Below are 22964 nucleotides of genomic sequence, written 5' to 3'. Positions count from 1 at the left end.
CAAAGTGAAGGTATATTTCTTGAAGACACCAGAAAATTGAGTTTTTGTTTATCAAGCGTCACAGCTGAATGACAGGGGCTCATTCTGATTGGCTGTCACTGGTGCCAAATTTGGGTTTGAAACACCTCGAGCTGTGCGCTGAAAGTTTTTTCAAAAGGTAATAAGGGGGGATATTTGTTTTTAAAAATACTGGGCTACATGTGGACAAGGCCTTAGTCCACTTGTCATGTGTTGGCCCCTCATGTGTACTCTTGGTGTTTCTTGTGTATTTGTACCATGTTTCTATGTGTCGTAAGTATCCTTTGTCTTAAACTTAGTGACTTGTCTTGTTCTTTGTATTTAAGTTCAAGTCTTCAGTTTCCTGTTTTATCTTGAACTTCTTGCTCCCTGTGTGTCTGGTTTAGTTTATAATCTGTCCCTGTGTAACCCAGGTGAGATATACTGGGTTGCTGCTCTCTTTCCTGAGTAAAGTGGTCTCGCGATATTCTCGCGGCTTCGCGGGCTACAAGTCACATGGCTGTTTGACCAATGAGAGCGTGAAGTTTGGTGACGTCAGGGAGGGTCACGTGGGGTTGAACAGCCTACCGGGTAGCTTATCAGTCAGTGCTGGAGATGTAGAGGCAGGAGACGCGCTTCACTGAAAGCTACAGGTTTGTTTTATTCATTTCAGTACCTTTCCCTATGTTAAAAAACTCTGGTACTGAATCATGCTTACTATGTGGCTTGTAGGAGCCTCTTACCGTGACAAATTTCGATGACCCAAGCCGGAGTACAACGAAATCTGACGGGTGAGTCTGTCTTGTCCATTTAACTTAGCCAGCTTCATTCATTTTAACTGGTGTGGTTAGCACAATTGTTTGCTAAGCAGCATGCTGGTTTCTCCAACGTGGTCTGACAGAAATGAAATGAAGTGTGGGTATGGAAGACATGCTTATATTGATTTATTATTTAGAAGAGCTTTGATTTCATGTCATGACTGATTGTATGTTTGTATGTATGTATGTAAATTACAAATGATACGTTCGTTGAATGACAGTCTTTTTGATGTAACAGAAGAGATTATAGCACTCCTGTTCCCCTCCTGTCTTAATCGCCTGTTTCTGAGCCATAGACTGTCAGCAATTGCGGCCAGAGTCTGCACAGTAGAGACGATGAGGAATTCTGGGAGAATCTGAGTGGAGCTGGGTGACAAAAAAAAAATATTTTTTTTTTTTTTTTTTCGAGAGTCTAATCACTTCTTGATGCTACCTCTGGACATATTTTACAATCCCCGAAAAAATACACGAGAACTGCAGCTGTCAAACATCTTTAAACTTGACGTAAAACCTCGTTTTTAACCTTGTATAACTAATGAAAACGAAACTGTTCAGGAAGAAGAGGACTTGAATACAAGACAGCCAAATAATATCTTCAAATCACCACAACAATCGGACGCAAGAAACATTTCTACGAGGAGTATTAATTTTTCAAAGTTTGACCACAGCCCATCTGGAATGACTGGGGAGATGGACTATTTAACCTTTACTGCAGCCAGCCACCAGGAGGAGCAGTTTTTGTGGCGACCTCACTTCAAGCCGAGCAAGATGATGAACATTTTTTTTACAGTCTATGGTCTGAGCACACACGATTGTTAAGTGTTTCTTCAGATCTTGTCAGTTTGTCTCAGTTAGGTTTTGGTTTAATAATTATTTTTGAGTTAATCTGCTCTTGGGTCCTCACACTTTCCTGATTTCTGCAAAACGTGACACCGCTCCTGTCATTGGTTGTTGCAGGTTTTCTGACCAGGGAGCGTTAATACTCAACATAAGCAAAAATAGCACAATTGCCTCATCACATTTAAGGAATTATTTGCACAAATTAACAGTTAGGTTGAGCCGCTTATCAGGTCACATCCCCAATCACCAAAGGTGAACCAAGCCCAATGTCCTACGATCGTCTAGTGCAGTGATCTCAAGGTCCCCCAAATCAAAAACTACTTATGACTGCATATTTCATCAAGAATAAAATACATATAAAAAAGGGTGTTCAATTTAATATTAAACCATGCAAACAGTACATTTTTGTTGTATTTTTACCCATTTTTTGCTGCCCAGAGAGTCCCTGAGGCTTAACGGGAATCAATGGAGAGAGATCAATTTCGGATTAAATTCAGTACCTTTGGCTTTTTCTAGTCAGTTTTTGGATTGGCTTACAGGTTCATTTATATGGAAAAAGGTTGCCGGTTTCTAGCACTGCTTTATGGGGCTGAAAAGTTCGGAAAGGCCTGGTCTGGAGTAGAGGTCGACTGATATGGGTTTTTTGGGGGCCGATGTCGATGCTTTCCAAATTTGGGTAGCCGATGCCGATATGCATAGCCGATTTTTCCAGTTTGATATTCAGGCCGATTGTTAAATAAATATATATTTATCACATTTTTGTGAAACGTGGCAATTTCTGAGCAACTAAAAGAAATCTATTACAAGAAGTCGTGTCCAGTCCTCTGAACATTTATTCAGCTTTCAAAACAATGAAATATTTTGTCTGAGTAAACACACAGTGTAACAAGCAGTAGTAAACATTCACACTCTTCTTAAAATGTCAAAAAAGAAATTTAAACTCATTAATATAATTTGAACAAAAGTATGTAATGTATCCAAGTGGTTCCACAAGTTTGAGGTGCTCATCTTTTTTGTGCCTGATCAAAAATTGCGTCATTTTATACAACGGATCAAAAATCGGCTTTTTAAAAGAAAATACGGCAGATGGCCGATAGAGACAAATGTCCAAATATCGGCCCAATATATCGGCCGGCCGATATATCGGTCTACCTCTAGTCTGGAGTGTTGCCAGCCTAAGATGTTGATGACAAAATTTGGGAAATACTGAAAGCCAAAATGCATTTCTCTCTAATTTGTAAAGTAGCAGACATGAAAAACCTTGTGTTTTTTTTACAGCAAAATTTGAAGAAAACAAAGAAACTATGTTATATGATCTGCTTTCCTGTGACAACCAAAAAAATTCAGGTCATAAAACACCCGATTATGAAAACCCGTCAGCTGTCACTTTTACATGAACAGAAACGTCTTCTGTGAACCAACATGTGATTCAGGCGGCCCTTATGGGGTGAGACCGAAACTGTTACGCAGCTGAAGCTTCCTCCCTTACACCGTGACATTGTGTCCTACATGGGATTTTGACCTACTTTCTCTCATCTTCAATCTCTCCCTCCCTCTCTGAGCTCACAAACAGACGCGCACGCCTCTGCACTCAAGCATATTAAAGGAACCCTCAGCTACTTAGGACGGTCAATGAGTGCCCGCCTGCTTCCTCTCCCTCCCTAGAGCCCCTTGCATGAGGAGCTTGTTGTAGTGTCATGAGCTTTTTGCTTTGTTTGGATGAATCATGATTTATTCCTAAATCTAAACGTAGAAGAAGACAATTTCAGCTCATTCGTTTCAGCGTTAGATCATCACACATCTCACTTGTTACCAAATGCTGTCATTTCAGCAACGCGTCAAAACGCTTGTTTAACTTTCCTTTTAAGGTAAAATACTGCTGAATTCATACGCTCACCACCACTTTATAAGGTACACCTTGCTAGTACTGGGTTGGACCCCTTTACCTTCAGAACTGCCTTAATCCTTAGTGGCACAAATTCAACAAGGTACTGGAAACATTCCTCAGAGAGTTTGGTCCATATTGACATGATAGCATCACACAGTTGCTGCAGATTTGTCGGCTGAACATCCACGATGAGAATCTCCTGCTCCACCACATCCCAAAGGTGCTCTATTGGATTGAGATCTGGGGACTGTGGAGGACATTTGAGTACAGGGAACTCATTGTCATGTTGAAGAAAGCAGTCTGAGATGATTCCAGCTTTATGACATGGAGCGTTATCCTGCTGGAAGTAGCCATCAGAAGATGGGTACACTGTGCTCATAAAGGGATGGACATGGTCAGCAACAATACTCAGGTAGGCTGTGGACTTTAAACCATGCTCAGTTGGTACTAAGGGGCCCAAAGTGAGCCAGGAAAATATCCCCCACACCATCACACCAGCAGCAGCCTGAACCGTTGATACAAGGCAGGATGGATCCATGCTTTCATGTTGTTGAGGCCAAATTCTGACCCTACCATCTGAATGTGGAGCAGAAATCCAGACTCATCAGACCAGGCAACGTTTTTCCAATCTTCTATTGTCCAGTTTTGGTGTTGCTGTGTGAATTGTAGCCTCAGTTTCCTGTTCTTAGCTGACAGGAGGGTCACCCGGTGTGGTCTTCTGCTGCTGTAGCCCATCTGCTTCAAGGTTGGACGTGTTGTGTGTTCAGAGATGCTCTTCTGCAGACCTCGGTTGTAACCAGTGGTTATTTGAGTTACTGTTGCCTTTCTATCAGCTCCAACCAGTCTGTCCATTCTCCTCTGACCTCTGGCATCAACAAGGCATTTTGTCCCACAGAACTGCTGCTCACTGGATATTTTCTCTTTTTGAGACCATTCTCTGTAAACCCTAGAGATGGTTGTGGGTTAAAATCCCAGTAGAACAGCAGTTTATGAAATACTCAGACCAACAACCATGCCACGTTCAAAGTCCCTTAAACCACCTTTCTTCCCCATTCTGATGCTCAGTCTTGACCATGTCTACATGCCTAAATGTATTGAGTTGCTGCCATTTGATTGGCTGATTAGAAATTTGCGTTCACAGTTGGACTGGTGTGCCTGAAAAAGTGTCCGGTGAGTGTATACAAAGTTGTCTTGAACAAAGAAAAGTAGTCTCAAAAAGAAGATCTGGTCAATTCAGCTTTGTAAACACACCGTAAGCTATTATAAACGCATAATCCCAAATGGGCCCTCCTTATTTTGCACGTGTTGAGCTTTAATGAGATGTGACAAAAAACACTAATTCTCCTGACAGCGAATTAGGAAATAAAAGCACGACCAAAGTAAAAACTGCTCCCGTTGAAGTCCTGCAGGCTAAGAGAGGTCAGGCAGCCGCGTTTAGCCAAGTCCCCACAGTCTCTCCTCTCGTTTTCTTACAGATACACTGAGTCACAATGCATCCACGTCGCCATCATATTCTGTGCGTGTCCAAGCGTGTGTGGTGTGTGTGTGTTTTTTGTATCCCATCAGGCATGCACAACCCTCCCTTCAACTCTGTTCCAGGACTTCTGTGACTAATTCCTCCCACTCGTTTTCTCCCTTCCTTCATTCACTGCTGGCATCACTATTAATCAGCAGCAGCATCTTCCTCGACCTACTTTTCCCATCATTCCCTGCTGCCTCCAGTCAGGGATGATCCACAGCCGACAAAGACGGGGGCATCAAACATCTTGCGCTCGCGACGAATTAACCTATATTTCATACCTGCTTGTTTATTTACCTGAGGTAACAGATGTGCAGAGGCAGAGCCCGGCAGAGGAACTGTCAGACGTAACGCCCAACGAGGCATTCATGTAATCTTTGATTTGAATGAGTCCATTAAAGCCTGATTTGTAGACTACTGCGTGTGGACTAACTGCAGTGGCACTGTAAAGAAGTCATAAGTGAGGAACTGACCAGTAAAAGGATGTATGTGATCACTGATGTGATCAAGTACTTAGAAAGGGGGTAGGTCTTGCTAAAGGTGGCACCTTAATCACAGGAGTCGTCTCCAAAAACTGCCTTCATCTAAGTTAGAAAAAATAAAGTTTCCACCTTTTCTGTTTATTAACTCTTGATAACCTAATACTACGAACAAGTTTTTGAGAACTGTTGAGATACTGGATTGCTGTAACTGGGTGTTAGCTAACCAGTTACATCAAAAGAAAAAAAAAACTAAAAGAAAAAATAATAATAATTGGGATATTCCAAGGCAATTAATTTGCTGGATGTTTGTAAAATTTTAATTAACCAACTTGTCCAGGCAGGGACAAAAAGTGGGGTTGGGATCCACTGGTGGGTCGTGAACAATGGGGGTCTTGAAATGCATTCTAAAATCAAAAGCTACCTGAAATTGCATATTTCATCCAATACTGTGAAAATATACTAAATGCTGAAGTAAATTTAATATTAAATCATGCAAACAGAAATTTCTGATATCTCTTTCACATTTCCGTGTTGCAGAGCCCCCTGGTGACTAAACCAGGGTAATGACGGTCTCAGTGGAGGCCAATATGTGCCAGAGGTAGTCTAATTTTCTACTGGTAGGAACACTTAAATTTCTTGGGCCTTTTTCTATTAGTTTTATTTTTGTCTGTTTCTGCGTTATTCAGTTAAGAACCGTTTCTGCCGAACAGTTCCGTTCGTCTGGGCATGGCACGCATTCTGTGGCATTTCCACTGACTAATAATGGGACAGATTCCCAAATAACCAAGATAAGACACTTTTTGGGACCCTTCCCTAGGGGTGCCAGACAAATCCGATCTGGTCAGGACAGGACAGTGGAGCTACAACACTGCAGTCCATTGATTGGTTGGAAGAAATGTCATTCAATGTGTGACAGCGGCTGTATTTCTCCTGGTGACACACAGTCTTCTCTGAAACAAGCAACAAAGAGCCACATGCCAATCACAAAGAAGACGAATTGCCAGTGGCGGTTTTTCACGGAGGCCAAGGGAAGCCTGGCTTCCCCAAAAAATATTGCAAGAAAGAAAAAAAATAGTCTGTAAACAAGCTTAACCACAATGTATTTTATATTGTCATTTCCTTGTCAAAACACTACATTGGCGCACTTCTGCTTTCGCTGAGCGTGAGAAGCAAAACAGCGCCCTCCTGTCAAGCTCTCATTGTGTATGTCAGCTCGGAGGCCCGCTTCACTTTGCCTCCCTTAGAAAAAAAAACAGCCCGTATTAGCCAATCAGGTTGAAGCAAGGCTCATCGCTTACTGGTTGATGCTTCATTAGAAAAAATGTGAGGGAGGCCAGATCGAATCTGGCTTCCAGCCACAAGAAAGAAAGAAAGGAGTCAAGAGCCGACTGTGCATGCGCAGTACTCTCTGAAGCGCTGACTCCTTTGAGGGGCAAGTGTAAACAAAGTCTTCTTGAGTTCAGAGGTCAGCACAGCTGCACAGCGCTGTCTGGAGTGACACAGACTGACGCAGAGGGCTATCTTAGAGTGGACCATGATTGATTATTGGTGAAAAACACAAGTTTTTGGATGATTAATGCAGTTTTAGGAGCGGCGCTGTCTATGCCCCTATGGATCCCATTATACGGACGTCCGCTGCACGATTTTGGATCTAAATATCTTCCGAAGCACTGCTTGGATCAGGAAAACCTTCTGGGTGAGCATTTTTTTCTGCTTTATTCTATAAACAATGTAAAAGCTGAATAAACCGAACTTATCCTTTAACGAAGGGTGGAGCCGATGGAAAAGTCCGTTCTGAACACTGAATCAAATTCGTTGTCCAAGCTGGCTTCCTCTGTAATTTTTATCACGGGCCGCCACTGCGAAATGCTGAATGTCTTCCATTTCTTCCATTGTTTCTCTTTGTTTACAGTCCCATTTTTCTTCTTCGTTGGATTTATGAGCAAGGTAAACTGTGTCGCTCTGCTTTGGTGTCACGCTATCCTTTAACTGAAGCGGCTATCAGCATCCGGCTTACACGCCGCCTACTACAAGGGGGCACAGTTGGCTGTGGAAACACAAACAGGACCAGGCCTAACCAAGCTCACCCCTACCAAACCGGACTGATTGGTGGAAACTGGCTTTAGTTTGTGCCTTCAGCAGAGGTCACAAGATTCCAGCACCTCCATAGCAATGAAAAAAACGTTTGGGAACCATTAGACTATGATCTAAGGGTAGGGGAAACTCATTAACAGTCAAAACAGGGAGAGTCTGCAGGAAAGAAATATTTAATCGGCTTGGTGAGAGTGGCTAATGTTAGCATACCTAGCACCACAAGTCTTCAGTCCTACTTGTAGATTGGCATCGTTGTAGTCAATTCAATTTTAGATCAATGTTCTACAGAACAATAAGACACAATCAGCCATCCACTTTAACAATCAGAGTCCAAATGTGTTTAGACGATTGCAGTACCAAATGGTACCACAGGGTGGTGCCACCTAGCTGTTTTGGATTGTAATACCTAAAAAGTGATGTACAAAGACTTTGTGTCATTGTAGCATTCATGATTGAGTGGAGACTCATCAGTGACAAGTTGGCGAAGGTTTATGTCCGTATGTCAAACTTCTCATGTATGATACGTAAATATGTCGCCATGGAGACCTTGCCTTGTATGGTCTAAGTCTAGTTCTGCACAATAGCAGATGTGCTAATGCTAACCTGCTATTCTGGGATGAAATCAATGGCGCTCTACACCTAAACCAGCCACGTTATTCTGTGCCTGTTTACGTACAGGTAGTAGAGCTACAGCTTATATGACTGAATGTATGAATTTGTGGCTCTTGTGCTAAAAATGTTCATATTTTATACAACAAAAGAGAAATTCTGGCGTTCCATATAAATATGCAGAAACTTCACAATGAGCTGGTGAACTCCATAAAGGTGTTATTGTCCTCGCAGCTAGCTAGACTCCAGCAATCATCAGTAGCGTGATATAAATCTCCCTGATGCTCATTCTACCACACAGACGGTTTCTCCTGAAGCCCCTTAAATCGATACAGACGCTTTGATTCTCACAGCCAGGCGCAGCTGGTGTCATGACTGCAGCTTTTACAGTTGGATGAAGTGAGATTGAGCGGGGATGGGGTGTAGGGAGAGGAGATGCAGTGAGGGGTGAGATGGAAGTGAGTAATGATGGATATTTTGTGAGAGTAGACTCTGAAAGTCAGTGAGTTACATCCCAAAGTGAGATGGAGAATAATGGATCATGGAAGCCGAAGCTGGTAGATGATAATGTTGGGTTTATGCAAAAACTGTACAGGGAAATCAACCAGTTGTCATGCTGCTGCAAATGATTTCCTTTGGATGGGTGGTTTGATGTAAAACAAACAAAAAACTTGGCTCTGGTTTAAGCAATGAGTATCATTTGACAATGTTTCTGTCTCCCCACCTCGGCCACCTTTCACCCCCAGACCCATGCAAGCATGCACTGTGCACAGGACATGCCCGTTTGCATGCATCCGCCTCCCTGCATCTCCAGCCTTCACAGATCAACAAGCGCAGAAGCTTCTCCTTCCTCTCTCCGTGTATCGACTCCCCCCTACACACATATGCGGCAAATAGACACGGAGATGAGGCACAAATGCACGGAAATCTTCCTCCTCCTGCTTGTTCTCAACTTCTCCATCTAGTCCCCCCCACACACACACATAAAGCACACACAGCTTTTCTAGGAGACTACACAGACAAAGAGGTCAGGATTCACCTTATCAGAGGAGCTGGAGCCCTTGAGGGGTGAAACAGAAGAGGGCTACAATATTTAAACAGTAAGGGACACACACCGGCATGAAATCTGTGTGAGTGTGAGAGATTTACATGAGTGTGCTCAGCATGATCATTTGCAGTCTCAGAGGATTTGGAAGCTACTCCCCTCTGCTCGGCTGAATGCGAGCTACATGCTCACGGTAAATGAATGTTACATTAATTATAAATCACCACGAGAAGCTTTGAAATTACTTATGGCCCATTTCCACGTGCTATAAGTGGCTTAAGCCTAGAGGTGTGTTTTCACCCTATAGAGGAGTCATGTCAAGGAGGAAGGATTATCCTGTACTTTGCCTCTAGTTTACATCCATCTCCTCCAGTAGATCCTGAACACAAAGACGTTATTACAATTTCTTTTATATAGTTGTAACAATGCTTCTTAACTATAAATCCTACACTGTTTTAAAGTCTTTATTCACTTTTAAATGGAGCCACATTTGTGGGATGAGCAGCAGAGCTGAGTCTGAAATTTGCCAAATCTTCTCTGCCAATGCCAAACAGCTCATCTGCCAGCAGAGGTGGGTAGTAACGAGTTACATTTACTCCATTACATTTACTTGAGTAGTTTTTTTGATAAATTGTACTTTTATGAGTAAATTTAATGAACAATACTTTTTACTTTTACTTGAGTATTTTTGTGGATATGTAACGCAACTCTTACTCCTTTACATTGCACTTCACGGCTCGTTACTTTTCTTGTTATCCAAGTGATAACGCATATACTTTTTTTAAATTATTATTTTGGTAGATACACACTTCCGCAAAAAGTTCTCCTACATCACAAATCAGAAGTCGTTATTCAGACCTCACGACCGCACAACTGCGTAGCTTCTGGGCTCGTATCTGTGGCGCGCATAGACCTAGCTGATGGACAGAGGTATGTCTTTCTCTCTGGGTGTCTGCTTTCTTTGTCTGTCTCTCTCTGTGTCTGTCTGCTCTCTCATTTGGACACAGACACCTGTTATACTTAAAGACTGCCTAAATATAATCTTCCTGGTTAGCCCTGACATGCCATTTGGAGGGCAGGTTAAAGGTTGATGTATCTTTTCACTGAAAGTTTGCAGAGTTGCTACCTTTGTTTTGGTTTTATGTTGTGGAAAAACTGCTATTGAAGAAGGTTTAAAAATTGGTAAACCTTAAGTTACACGTTTAGTTACAGTCATTCAGTATGTCTAATTTTTTATGTTAAACCTCAGGGACAGTCTAAAAGACTATTTTGCAAAGAAAATGCTTGAAACCTGCAACCTGCAGGAACATGTGTCTTGTGATATGATTTATGTTTTATTTCATATAAAGACGGCCTGCTGCTGTGCTCCTGTCCGACACCAGCTACTACAGCTTTGGATTTGGCCTGCTGGTTTCACCTTAACTGTCGCCACAGCGCCAAACTTCAGACTGCGTCTGTTTCTCTCTCTCTCCCTTTCTGTGTGTGTGTGTGTGTGTGTGTGTGTCTGTGTCTGTGTGTGTGTCTGTGTGCGTGTGTGTGTATCCCTATCCCCCCCCCCTCTCCCACTCTCTCTCCTCTATCTGTCTCTCTCTAACCCCAACACAGTCGAGACAGATGTCTGTCTAACATGAGTCTGGTTCTGTCCGAGGTTTCTGCCTGTTAAAGGGAAGTTTTTCCTTGCCATTGTAACTTGCTAAATGCTGCAAAGTCCTGTACTCATGGTGGATTAAGATAAGATAAGACTCCTTATCTTGTCTTGATGTTGGGTTTCTGCTAATAAAATTTTATCAACATTTACGGGTCTAGACCTGTAAATGTTTTTGTAAAGTGTCTTGAAATAACATTTGTTATGATTTGGCGCTATATAAATAAAGATTGATTGATTGATTGATAAAGATTTAATTTGTCATTTTAGTTAAAGAGGTTTACCTGAATATACACTTAATTGAATTTACCTTCATATTGTATGTCTGATTGAATTCATGCACAGAAGACAAATAAATCAGATGTTTCTGTTACTCACTACTTGAGTAGTTTTTTTACCAAGTACTTTTTCACTCTTCCATCCATCCATTTTCTATACCGCTTATCCTGTTTAGGGTCACGGGTGGCTGGAGCCTATCCCAGTAATCATTGGGCGAGAGGCGGGGTACACCCTGGACTGGTCGCCAGTCAATCGCAGGGCTGACATATAGACAGACAACCATGCACGCACACACTCACACCTAGGGACAATTTTGGTGTGACCAATTAACCTGGTAAGCATGTTTTTGGAATGTGGGAGGAAGCCGGAGTACCCGGAGAGAACCCATGCATGCACGGGGAGAACATGCAAACTCCACACAGAAAGACCCACCGGCCGAGGTGGGGAATTGAACCGGTGACCTTCTTGCTGTGAGGCTGCAGCGCTAACCGTTGCACCACCGTGCAGCCCACTTTTTCACTCTTACTAAAGTAATTTTTTAGATGACTACTTTTAACTTCTACTTGAGTAAAATTTTTCTAAAGTAACAATACTCTTACTTGAGTACACATTTTGGCTACTCTACCCACCTCTGTCTGCCAGTAAACGTTGCAGTTTGACTCTTTGGCTTATTTCTCAATCCTCCCTGTCTTTTCTCTCAGCAGTCAGTAGTGTAGCGTTACAAGAGACCTCAGTCAGATTATATCAGCCGTCTCCTCACAGCTACACTAAGTATATGATGTGCTGGATTCGGCATTCGCTCATAATGAGCTTGTGAATGGTTTTAGCGCACTAAGGGAAATTTTTATGCCTTGGTAAAAGTGTGAGTAAATAAAAGGACATTGAATGATTAATTAACAGAAGAAATCAACTAAAGGATGTTTTGACATTAAAGATGAGGTATTATGTTTCATTTCCCCTCTTAAAGCTTTAAAGCAGCTGCACACAAATCAGTGACTTATCTTGGGGGCCGATTACACAACAATAGTTTTAGGGTGAAACGTAAAAGTATTGTTGCATTTTAGCCTTGCGTTTACATGGAAACTAGAGGTAGACTGATATATCGGCTGGCCGATATATCGGGCCGATATTTGGACATTTGTCTCTATCGGACGTATTTTCTTTTAAAAAGCTGATTTTTGATTCGTTGTATAAAATGACGCAATTTTTGATCAGACACAAAAAAGATGAGCACCTCAAACTTGTGGAACCACTTGGATACATTACATACTTTTGTTCAAACTATATAAATAAGTTTAAATTTCTTTTTTGACATTTTAAGAAGAGTGTGAATGTTTACTACTGCTTGTTACATTGTGTGTTTACTCAGACAAAATATGTCATTGTTTTGAAAGCTGAATAAATGTTCAGAGGACTGGACACGACTTGTTGTAATAGATTTCTTTTAGTTGCTCAGAAATTGCTGCGTTTCACAAAAATGTGATAAATATATATTTATTTAACAATCGGCCTGAATATCAAATTGGAAAAATCAGCTATGCATATCGGCATCGGCTGCCCAAATTTGGAAAGCATCGGCATCGGCATCGGCCCCCAAAAAACCCATATCGGTTGACCTAAAATGCAAACTTTTGAAAATGGCCTCCAGAGTGGAATTTTTCTAAGACGCTACTGCTGCTGACGTGTAAACAGTGAGCTGGTGTTTTCAGTGGAAACGCTGACGTCACACTCTGATTTGCACACTTAAATACAACAGTACACCAATAATGGTGTTACGATCGTCACAGATTACAGTGTTCTGCTTGTGCTGCTGAATCTGCTGAATCTGCTGACCGTCTTTTAACAAAATGTGCATCTGTTGCTCCACTTCTGCTGGTTTGCTGACATACATGCAGAAAGAGTTGAAACGTTGTGTTTATTTCAGTTTTCTTTTTACAGTGTTGTTGAAACGCCGGTAGACACGATGCATCCGGTCCCAAAAGGGATAGATGTGCATATGTAGCATCTGTCTTTAAAGGTATATACCCACGAGTGTTACATCAGGTCTTTCATGTTTAATGTTCAGGTCACTTCATTTCCTGCTCTGGTGTTTTCCTGCCTTTGTGATTGTGATCCCTGCCCTCATTGTTTCCCCTGTACCCTGTACATCCTGTCCTTGTCTACCCTCCATGCCTTCCAGGCCTTGTACTAAGTTTGTTTTCAACATTTTGATTTTTCAGTCAGATACTGTGTTTCTTTATTGTCACTTCGACCAACCAGAATCTTCCCCCAATGCTGTGATATTTAGCTGTTGCAGCATTATCGAAATCAAAGGCTAGGTTAATCCATAAACCTTTGCTTGACAATACACCCAAAGTGGTAAAAAAAAAAAGCTGTGACTGATGGTATTTTGTTTCAGTACAATTACATGATGTGTGAAAATATGATCAAAGACAAACACAAATGTTTCTCTTTATCATACTGTCCTGCATGAAAAAATGGATTTACTTCTCCAGTCGATGAAATCTTGTTCTGCTTCTGTACGTTTTGGAGTTTCAAACTTCTGGACTGAGACAGATCCACTGACAAAACTCAGAAAGTGAGGCAAGCCATCGTATCGTCTGTCTGTTTTTCACACCAGAGGTTTTACCTGTCATGAAATATTGAGAGCACGTCTTTGTAAAATTATTAATGAAGATGAATCTTTTAAAGGAGCTGAAGGCGTTTTGTCGTAGTGTTGTGGTTTTAAATGGTTGTACTCAGTGAATGTACAACATTAGAGCCTCAAACTTCGTCTGTGTGTTACATGCCCTGTCCTGAAATCCACTCAGATGTTATCCAAGTTCAAGTGTGAACTCAAAACTGGCAACAAGGAGAGAAGATGACTCGTGGAGACGTGTAAAAACACTCTGGGTTGGAAATGAAATTCACTGTTGAAGTGCTACAGCACTCAGTGAAGCTGATGAAGGAGATTTTTACAGCATCATGACGGAGCCATGCGAGCTTCTGCTCCTAAGTTTGTATGTGTGAGTCACTGAAAAGGGAACAAAACTTCCAATCAAGACTGAGCAAATACTCTGGACAAAACATATGAAGCTTCCCTCTTACCTTTTTATTCTGCAATTTCCCAGACACACCTGAGTGAAAGTGTGAAGTAAGAGTCGGAGGAAAAACTGCCAGGAACACAAACTTAGAGGGAAAGGAAATATGTTGCCATGACAGATTTGTTTTGCACTGAAGAGCAGAGTTGTACTTGTTTGTTTGGATGCAAGTTGGACTATTTCCCTCCCAGTTTTCACTGATGCATGAGTGAGAAACTCGTTAAATATTAACCATCAGAATAACACCGCCCAGCTTACAAGAACAGCTGCCAAAAATATCATTATATCCTTTCACATGTGGCTGCAGGTTTCTCTGCAGTGGATCCTTCATTCAGTAAAAGTTGGGACACTCAACAACACATTTCGACACATAAAACACAGAATCTGAACAATGCAGTGTCAGTTTGCAGTGAGTAAGGACAGTTTTGGAATAAAATAAACCATTATTAATTAAATAGCTGCTCCAAAAAATTCAGCCCCAGTGACAAATCTTAATGACTCACTGTGTCACAAAAGCCGATGAATGCTGCATTTGAAATGATTAATCTTTTCTCAGCCAACACACATTTCAAAAGCTGTTTCCTTCTTTTCTTTTAGGCAGACACAGTTTGGTTTTGTTTCAGGTTAATACCGCTGAAGAATGTCTGAATTTACTGTGAAACTGAGACTCTTCAGAAACAGATAAACAGGGATTCCTGCTGTACGTATCTGGATTTAGGACATCCTCGGGTCTCAGAGTGATGCGTAAAACCTTGACCAAAAAAGCATCAGGTCTCTAGAAAACCTTCTAAAGAAATGTGAGCTGAAGGAGAAGAGGAATGTTCTAAGATCTAAATTTGTGAGATTAAGGAGGCAAATTAACCTGATCTCCATGAACAAGTACATCCACATAACCTGTCATTTTAATGCACACCCAAACTTTTTTTTCCTCTGGCAGCTACGCTGAATAACTTCCCTGGCATTACGCCATTAACTCGCACAATGAACATCAGCTGGCAGTCCACAGGCCAAATATGTCCTAGTTAGGAAAAAATCTCTGTTACTTATTTTATTATTTTCTTTTTTTTCCAAACAAATGAAACAAACACCCTCAGAAAAGTATCTTGTGCTTGTGCAGAAACCAGTGGCAGCTGCTGGTCAGTCAAGGAGGGGAAGCTCATTTTTTCCGGCCTACATCATAAATTTGTTAATTTATCTAAACATAAATTCCACCCTCCATTCCTTTTCAAGAAAATGATCTGTGACCCTGTCGTACCAACGAGGTGTGTTCTCTCAACACTCGTCATTTTGAAGAAAGGTAAACTTGCTGGGATCAATAAAGCCTCCGGATCAGTCCAGAACAACTGTTAAGCTCAGAAGATGCTCCAGTGGAGGGTTATACTTCAAGATCTCTGACTGGCTCATTTCACTGTCAATCAAAAAGGGATTCAGCCTCAGACAGATCATCCAATCATCATGCAGAAGCCCAGCGTCCAGGCCAGCCCACTGCCTCATAGACCCCCAGAGACGCTGAGCGTCCGATGAACAGGACAAAGCCCGGCGTTTATCCAATGACCGTCCAGTTTCCACAGTGGAACAACCCACTCTACGTTTCCCCGCTGAAGTCAGAAGACGCTCAGCGTCCGACTGTGTTAAAGCGCTGAGACGCTGCGGGGATGAATGAGAAGGAGGTGGAGCCAGTTACCTGTGATAGGAGCTGATTCTGGACAAAAGATGAAGGAATTCTAGCTCAGATTTTGTCAATGAAATGTACACACAGCAGAACATATCAACACTTTTTTGGGGGAAATTTTAGGGGAAGCTGAGCTTCCCTTGCAGTCTTAGAGCAATCACCACTGGCAGAAACGTACAGTCACCCAGAGAAGATTTGTAAATCCAGATTTTTATTGGTGTTTGACAAAAACCTAAGTCAGGGTATCTTGTCCAAAATATTCTATAATCTATAAACATACGTCAGGCTGAAGCAGTTCAGTGATGTGAAAATTATTTTTTTACATAAACTACAAATAACCATGTATTTGCTGACTGTCCTGTCTTCATTTTTTTTTGTAAATAAACTTGTCATTCAAAGGCCCCAGCAAAAAGTTGCTGCCCTCACATGTAGCTGTCATGTCCATTCCTGTTGTCACCTTGGTTTTGTTTGGTTTGATTAGCGGCGCATGTGTGAAGTGACGTCCCACTGCCATGTCACATCTATAGACATCAATCTGATTGTAACCGTTTACTGTGGCTATAGAAGTAAATTATGCTATTCAAAAGGAAGGAGGCGGGGTCTGGTGGAGCTTGTCAATCAAAATCCTGCTCGTAAACTACTGTGGGTGAGAGCGGTGCGCTCTTTGGATGAGAGCTCAGCATGGATATGAGGAGAAGATGTGAGATGACAGAGACACAGAGAGACGCTGCAAGTCAGAAAAGTTCAGGCAGCTCACGCTCCAACTGAGGATGTGTCGCGGTAGTTCAGAGAGAAAGAGCGGCGCCACCGTGAGAAAAGACGACAGAGATCATGGAGAGGATCAAAAGACGGAGCGCCCAAGATAAATGTGACCAAAAAAAAAATTGTTTTGTCTGTTTTTTGGATCAAAAACAGGAAGAGAGACATAAAAGAGGTAGGTAGTTTTGGTGTTTACATAGTCAGAGAAAACAATATTATTTGGGTCTTGAAAGATCATTCAAGCAGCTAATGAGTTTATCTTGGGTTAATTTTAATAATGCATTAATTTGCCATGTGATTAATCAATCAAATTAACGCGTTAAAGTGACAGCCCTAGTTGAACCTGCGAGTGTCCTTTAATGGACTAAGTACTAGAGGATTAAATTGTGCTTTTGGCCTGATTATAATTCTCAGGTTGCTTATTGATCTGTAGACACTGATGGACGTCTCGGCTGGACGCTGTCAGCTGCTAATCACTGCTCAAGAAGTCATTTTGTTAAGTAAGACGTTACACCAAAAAGATGTCTGAAAGGGAAGGTTTTAAAAGCAAACTGTCTAAGAGTTAGCCAATTAGCCCGACGTTGTCAGTTTGCAAAGTGGTCTCCTGCCTCGTTACTTCATACAGTATCATTAAGTAACTTCCCTGTTGGTCGGGTGTAGAGGTGCGTGTACATGAACAGCTCTTACCACTTTGGGTTTGAAAGGCGGCTGGATCTCTCTGTTCTCCAAGCGTTCCCAGTCGATGCGTCTGAAGAAGGCGTGCTCTCTGATGTCCCGCTCTCCCTCGGGGCCACAGCCCAGACGCTTGGACGGGTGTTTGGTCATCAGCTGCTCGGAGGAAGACACAGAAAGAGATCGCACACTGTCATTCTGAATCACCGCGGTGAATCCTCTCAGACTGAGATTATTCAGCATTTATGTTCTCAAGCTGAAAGAGTCAGACAGTTTATCTCTTTACTCTTATTTTCCTTTATTCAGTTTTAAAAGTAAAAGGGTGAAATTTTCAATCTAAGACAGATTTTGAATGAAACATCAACATTTCTTTCTGTCCTGAGGTGGTCAGTGTCATGCTTAATTTAAACTCTCACTCTGCCTGTTTTCTGTTTTCTCTGTGTTCCTGCTCTGATCTGTTTCGTCATGTGTTTCTTTTCCTTTCTAGGTCACTGAATGACAGTCGAACAGATGGGTCTAGTCAAGAGTGATATAATTCATCTTCTGTTTTTTTTTTTTGTCTTGTTTTGTTTTCCCTTCCTCTCTTTCTCTGCTTGTTCAGCTTTTAATGAGCTGCTGCAGCTTCCCATCACACCACACACATGAAGGAGGCAGAGTTTGGAGTTGAGACTCGTCAGAGACCAAACAGAGCACCTGAGGAACAATGAAACCCAAAACTAGATCTGTCCGTTTATTTGTATATCTGTTATTGTGCTTTACTCTTTGATATTTTTTAAAATTCATTTTAGTCTTGATTTAGTTTCATTAGGCACATCCAGTGGGGTCATACGGAAGCAATGGGATGAGGATTGGAAAGCCTATGCACTGTTAGTCATTGTATTAAATCAAGAAGCAGGCATTTTTAGTTTTGCCTATATTTTATTTTAAAAACTGCAATCGGAATACAGTTACTTTGTGTTTTAAAACAAAATATGAAGTCCACGGACACAAAAATCTGTTTAGGCTGATTGATAACTTGTCCAGAGGACACGGTGTCTCACATCTCTGAAAATACATTTCCTCACTCCCTTTTGATATTCTTGCATCTCTGGATGGAGGATCTTTTGACGGATGACAGAGCAACAGAGCATCAACTTACACAAAACAGTTTAAGCAGAACAGGAAATCCAGTGCAAAAACCACATTCAAACACTTGGTGACTTTCAGGATAAAACAAACTGTGTCAAAACCAACTGGTATTTAACTCAACTACATCAACAAAGAGTGGAGCCAGACTGGGAGTCGACAGGTTTGAGGTTTTACAGCCTTACATAGCTGACAAGAGGATCTTCGTCAGAGTTTGAAGCACCGGTACTTCCTGGTCTTGTGACCCTAGCTGTCTGGAGGTCCTACTGCACATTCTGCTGGTACCAGCAGCCGGAGAGAGACTAACTAGGCCTAGTGGGATCTGGTGGGAGCCCAGTGTTTGCAAGGAAAAGACACAAGTGGTGGATGCAACTTTAAAGACCTGAGATGTAGCCTCCCTGTGTTTGGTAATGGGACGGCTGTGGCTCAGTGGTAGAGTAGTCGCCTCTCGATTAGAAGGTTGGGGGTTCGATTCCAGCTCCTGCAGTCACATGCCAAAGATACCTAAGTGTCCTTGAGTAAGACACTGTTGGTCAGTGTGGATGGGCGTGACTATATTAGATAAAACTGATGGTTTCCAATGGGAAATCCTCTACCATTGGTGTGTGAATGTGGTGTGTATGGGTGAATGAGACTAGCAGTGTAAAGCACTTTGAGTGGTCTGAGAGACTAGAATAGCACCTTTACCATTTAATGAATTAGGTGCTGATGCAGGGTTGGCCCCAGGTAGGCTAGTTTGAACCAAGTTGCTGCTCCCTGGTTGAATAAAGTCTGACTTTACTGGTTTGAAATCTGCAGGGTTGGCAGAGGAAAGGCACCTCTTGCTCAACATTAGATATTTAAGCTTACTTAACCCCCTTGTCCTTCAATGGCACCCATTTTGTGGTGTTTGTTTCCGTTGACTAAAACTGAGACAGGTCCCCAAATTACTGACCTGTACTATCCCACTTTCTGGCACCCTTCTGTTGGGGAGCCATAAGCCGCGTTTCCACCAAGCAGTCCGGGTCGGTTCGTCTCAGTACGGTGCGCTTTTAGCAGCGTTTCCACTGACTCATCCCGGGACGGATCCCTAAAAACCGAGTCGAGCCGTCCCACTTTTTTGGTACCCTTTCGTATGGGTGCCAGACTGAACCGATCCGCTCTCGGGAGGTGGAGCAACACACTGCAGACGATTGATTGGTCAAAAGAATCGTCACTCACCCCGACAGCGGCTGCATTTCTCCTGGCGGCACACAGACTTCTCTGAAACGAAGCTTGATTGCACTTTGTAACAGAGAGTTACATGAAAATCACAGAGAGGACGAAATGCTGCATGTCTTCCATCCGTGTTCTTTGTTTACTGTGTCGCGTTTTCTTCTTTGTTGGATTTAATCGCGGGGTAAGCTGCTACGGCGTCGCGCTATTGTTTACCAGCTGTGGCTTCCGGCATGCCGCTTACACGCTGCCCACCACGAGAGGGCACAGTTTGCTGTGGTAACGCAAACGGGATGAGACTTAACTGTCCCAAACCGTCCCAAACCGTACTGAACCGACCCGTACTGCTTGGTGGAAACGCAGCTATATATAGCGATCTAATCCCAGAAGGTGGAGCTTGAAACACTGCAGACGAATGGTCAAAAGATCACCACTTCTTGTGTGAAGGTGGTGATAATCACAGGGAAGACGGATTGCTGAATGTCTTTCATTGTTGCTCTTGTTTACTGTGTTGTGTTTTTCTTCTTTGTTGGATTTTTTAGAGGGGTACAAGGTGTCACCCTGCTGTGCCATCATGATATTGGGTAGCTGACGTGGTGATCTGCATTCAGCTCAGACAGCGCCTACCAAGACGGGCACTGTTGGCTGTGGAAATGCAAACAGGATTAGGCTTTACCGAACCAGCCTGTACCAAACTGTGCTGACCCATACCGGACCGCTTGGTGAAAACGGGGCTGTAGAGTCCTGGATTGCTGGCTGTAAGAAGATTGTAAACTACTTCTCTGCAGGTACAGAGCACTAACTCAGAGCAGAATAGGAGTGAAGGGTCTTTGTTTGTCTTAGTTCTTACTTCCTGTGTTTGTGTTTGTGGATCAGGTAAGATATTCGTCATCCAGACTTTGGTTTTTCATCTGCTAGTGAAGGTTAGGGTTTAATCAGACAACGTTTTGTTGATTGTTTTGGCATTTTGCTCACATCTTTAATGAATAGGATCTGCTGCTTTTCTTTGTTTTGTAAGAAAGGAGAGAGGAGCTCACATCTGTTTATGTGAGGTTATGTCTAAGATCTCCCCTCGGCTGGGGGTAAAACACAAAGACCACAGCGTGCACGCCTCCATGCCCCAGTCTTACTGTTTAAATAATACTCTGCATGATCACTCCACGCTCCAGGCAGAGACTCCTGATTGGCTTATTGAATTGCAAAAGAAGAGTGGGAAAGACGCAGAGCCTGATGGGTTTCACTGTCATCAGTCCAAGGACATAATAACTTATTCATGCGCTGGAATCTGAATCTGCTCGGTTTGACTGAGCTGCTCAAAATGCTCAAAGAGGCTGACAGTGGGCCGTGTTGTGTGCAGAGTGTGTTTTCTAAGTACGAACATGCATTCAAATACAGGATGCACATGCACGCAAGGCTGCAAAACATCCCGTTAAATCCCCGATCTGTGATGCACACCTGCACATCTCCTGATCTCATGTTTAGCCGACACGCTCTGCGTGTTGGATTATTCCTACATAGAATAAAAAACATGCTCACTACAGCCTCTATCCAAAGGCAGGATCACGAACAGTTGGCGTAGGCTGCCAATCGAATTCACTTTCCTAAAGCTGAATAAATCTCTCTTTCTGAGAGAGTCTGACAGAAAACATGTACACACCAGACCAAACTTCAGAGCTCGCTTATTTGTTTTTGACAGTTTGGCTTTACTAGAGGCAGACTGGCTGATGATTTACAAAATGTTCCTGCTTCTAAGTAACTTTTGTTACTTGCAGGGAGTAAATGCAGACGGATAGGAATAAATTCAAGCTGTCAATAATTCCTGCCAAGTTCAGCAATCCTGTTCTCGCCTTCCAGAGTAAACAGATATTTCTGTGTAGGAATAGATCTTATCAAGCAGGTCAGTCCAAAGCCAGGACCAGGGGGTCTGTTACTGACCGAGGTTCATTTCTATACAGCCCCCAGATGTGAAATTATACAGTGGAGGAAAAGTTTTTGGACACCCTTAAAGTTTTAAACAATCTCATAAATTATCCTGGAAACATTTGTGGTCTCTCAATGATCCTCTTCTTAAGCCATGATCTAAAGTGGGCTAAGTACAGAGTAGGTGTAACACAGGACACCAGTTTGGTTTGTGATGTCATTTAGCGGTGTTCTCTGCACACGTGGATCAAGATGTGGTGCTGAAGAAACCCTTGGACGCCCAGATTTTCATTTGTCTTCCAAGCTGTTGGTCGCTCCGTGTTTTTGCAGAGTGGATCCAACTGATTAATGACTGCATCTGCATTTTTTTGCTACCTGCCTTCCTGGCTGAGAATCTGTATTTTCAGGTGTTTCTTGCTCTAGCATCCTTGTTTCAGACTTTTATTTGTCTCTGAAGAACTTTTAATGTGCTGGCTTTGTACAGACATGAAGCACGGTACAAAAGAATTGTGTCTTTTAAAAAAAAATAAATAAAAAAAAAAAAAGCACCAGATGCATGGGGTTCACTCTCAAGTTGATGGCCTGGGTTTGAATCCAGCCTGTTTCCTGTAAGTCACTTTGGCCCCCTTCCCGACTCTATCCACTGTCCTCTCCTATCTCATTAAAGGCATGAAAAGCCCATACATTAACTTAAACTTAAAAAAACAACCTTTATTGGTAGATCACCAGTACCTAAATGCCCAATACTCAAAAATTCTGATGTATCTTCAGATTCGATACACTAATCAGTATCAGCGCCTGATGTGGTGATTTTTGGAGGATGGATAGCATCAGATTTCTTTACATGATCAGGACCGATCCAGTTTTCACGTATTTTCAGCACCGTCACACTTTATGGCTGCTGTTAATCAAACCATGTTGCAAACATGTCTGCTGTGTGGGACTACTTCTCTTTGGAAAGCAATGACAGTAGAACAGTGTCTTGAACATTTGTAAGGTGAGTGTTCCTCCAGGAGATACCAACAGGGCTCACTTTAATACAACAAATATGATTCATCATTCACAACAGAATCACCTAGAGGAGTACAGGATTTATGAGAGAAAGGGATCAGGATCAGTATTGGCAAAACATATCATGAAAAAGCGGATCGAATGGAAGGAAAAAAATCTGTATCGGGACTGGGCTAAGACAAATTGTTCTTGGGGACCTAGGAGTGATTCTTGATGCTACTTTTCACAAATACATGGGGTTTCCAGAAACTCTTTCACCACAATGTAAACACCGGTTCTTTGAACATCCATAGTTCAAAAAAACAACATCAGAGG

The 22964-nt window shown here is 42.3% G+C and overlaps 1 protein-coding gene across 3 annotated transcripts in view; it reads right to left on the bottom strand.

Annotated features, from left to right (window-relative positions):
• The window catches only part of LOC141787198 (protein kinase C alpha type), a 300641-nt gene that overhangs the window by 16936 nt on the left and 260741 nt on the right, over nucleotides 1-22964 (bottom strand). For all 3 annotated transcript variants that reach the window (XM_074665490.1, XM_074665491.1, XM_074665492.1), the window contains one exon: nucleotides 17415-17555. In XM_074665490.1, the coding sequence (XP_074521591.1) occupies nucleotides 17415-17555 (141 nt within the window). The remainder of the gene's footprint in view (nucleotides 1-17414; nucleotides 17556-22964) is intronic.

This window comes from Halichoeres trimaculatus, unplaced genomic scaffold, assembly GCF_033239565.1.
Source record: "Halichoeres trimaculatus isolate MK-OKI-2021-1 unplaced genomic scaffold, fHalTri1.1 fHalTri1_scaffold_2, whole genome shotgun sequence".
Lineage (NCBI taxonomy): Eukaryota > Metazoa > Chordata > Actinopteri > Labriformes > Labridae > Halichoeres > Halichoeres trimaculatus.
The sequence above is the reverse complement of the archived record's forward strand: the minus strand, read 5'-3'. Positions and strand labels throughout refer to the sequence as shown.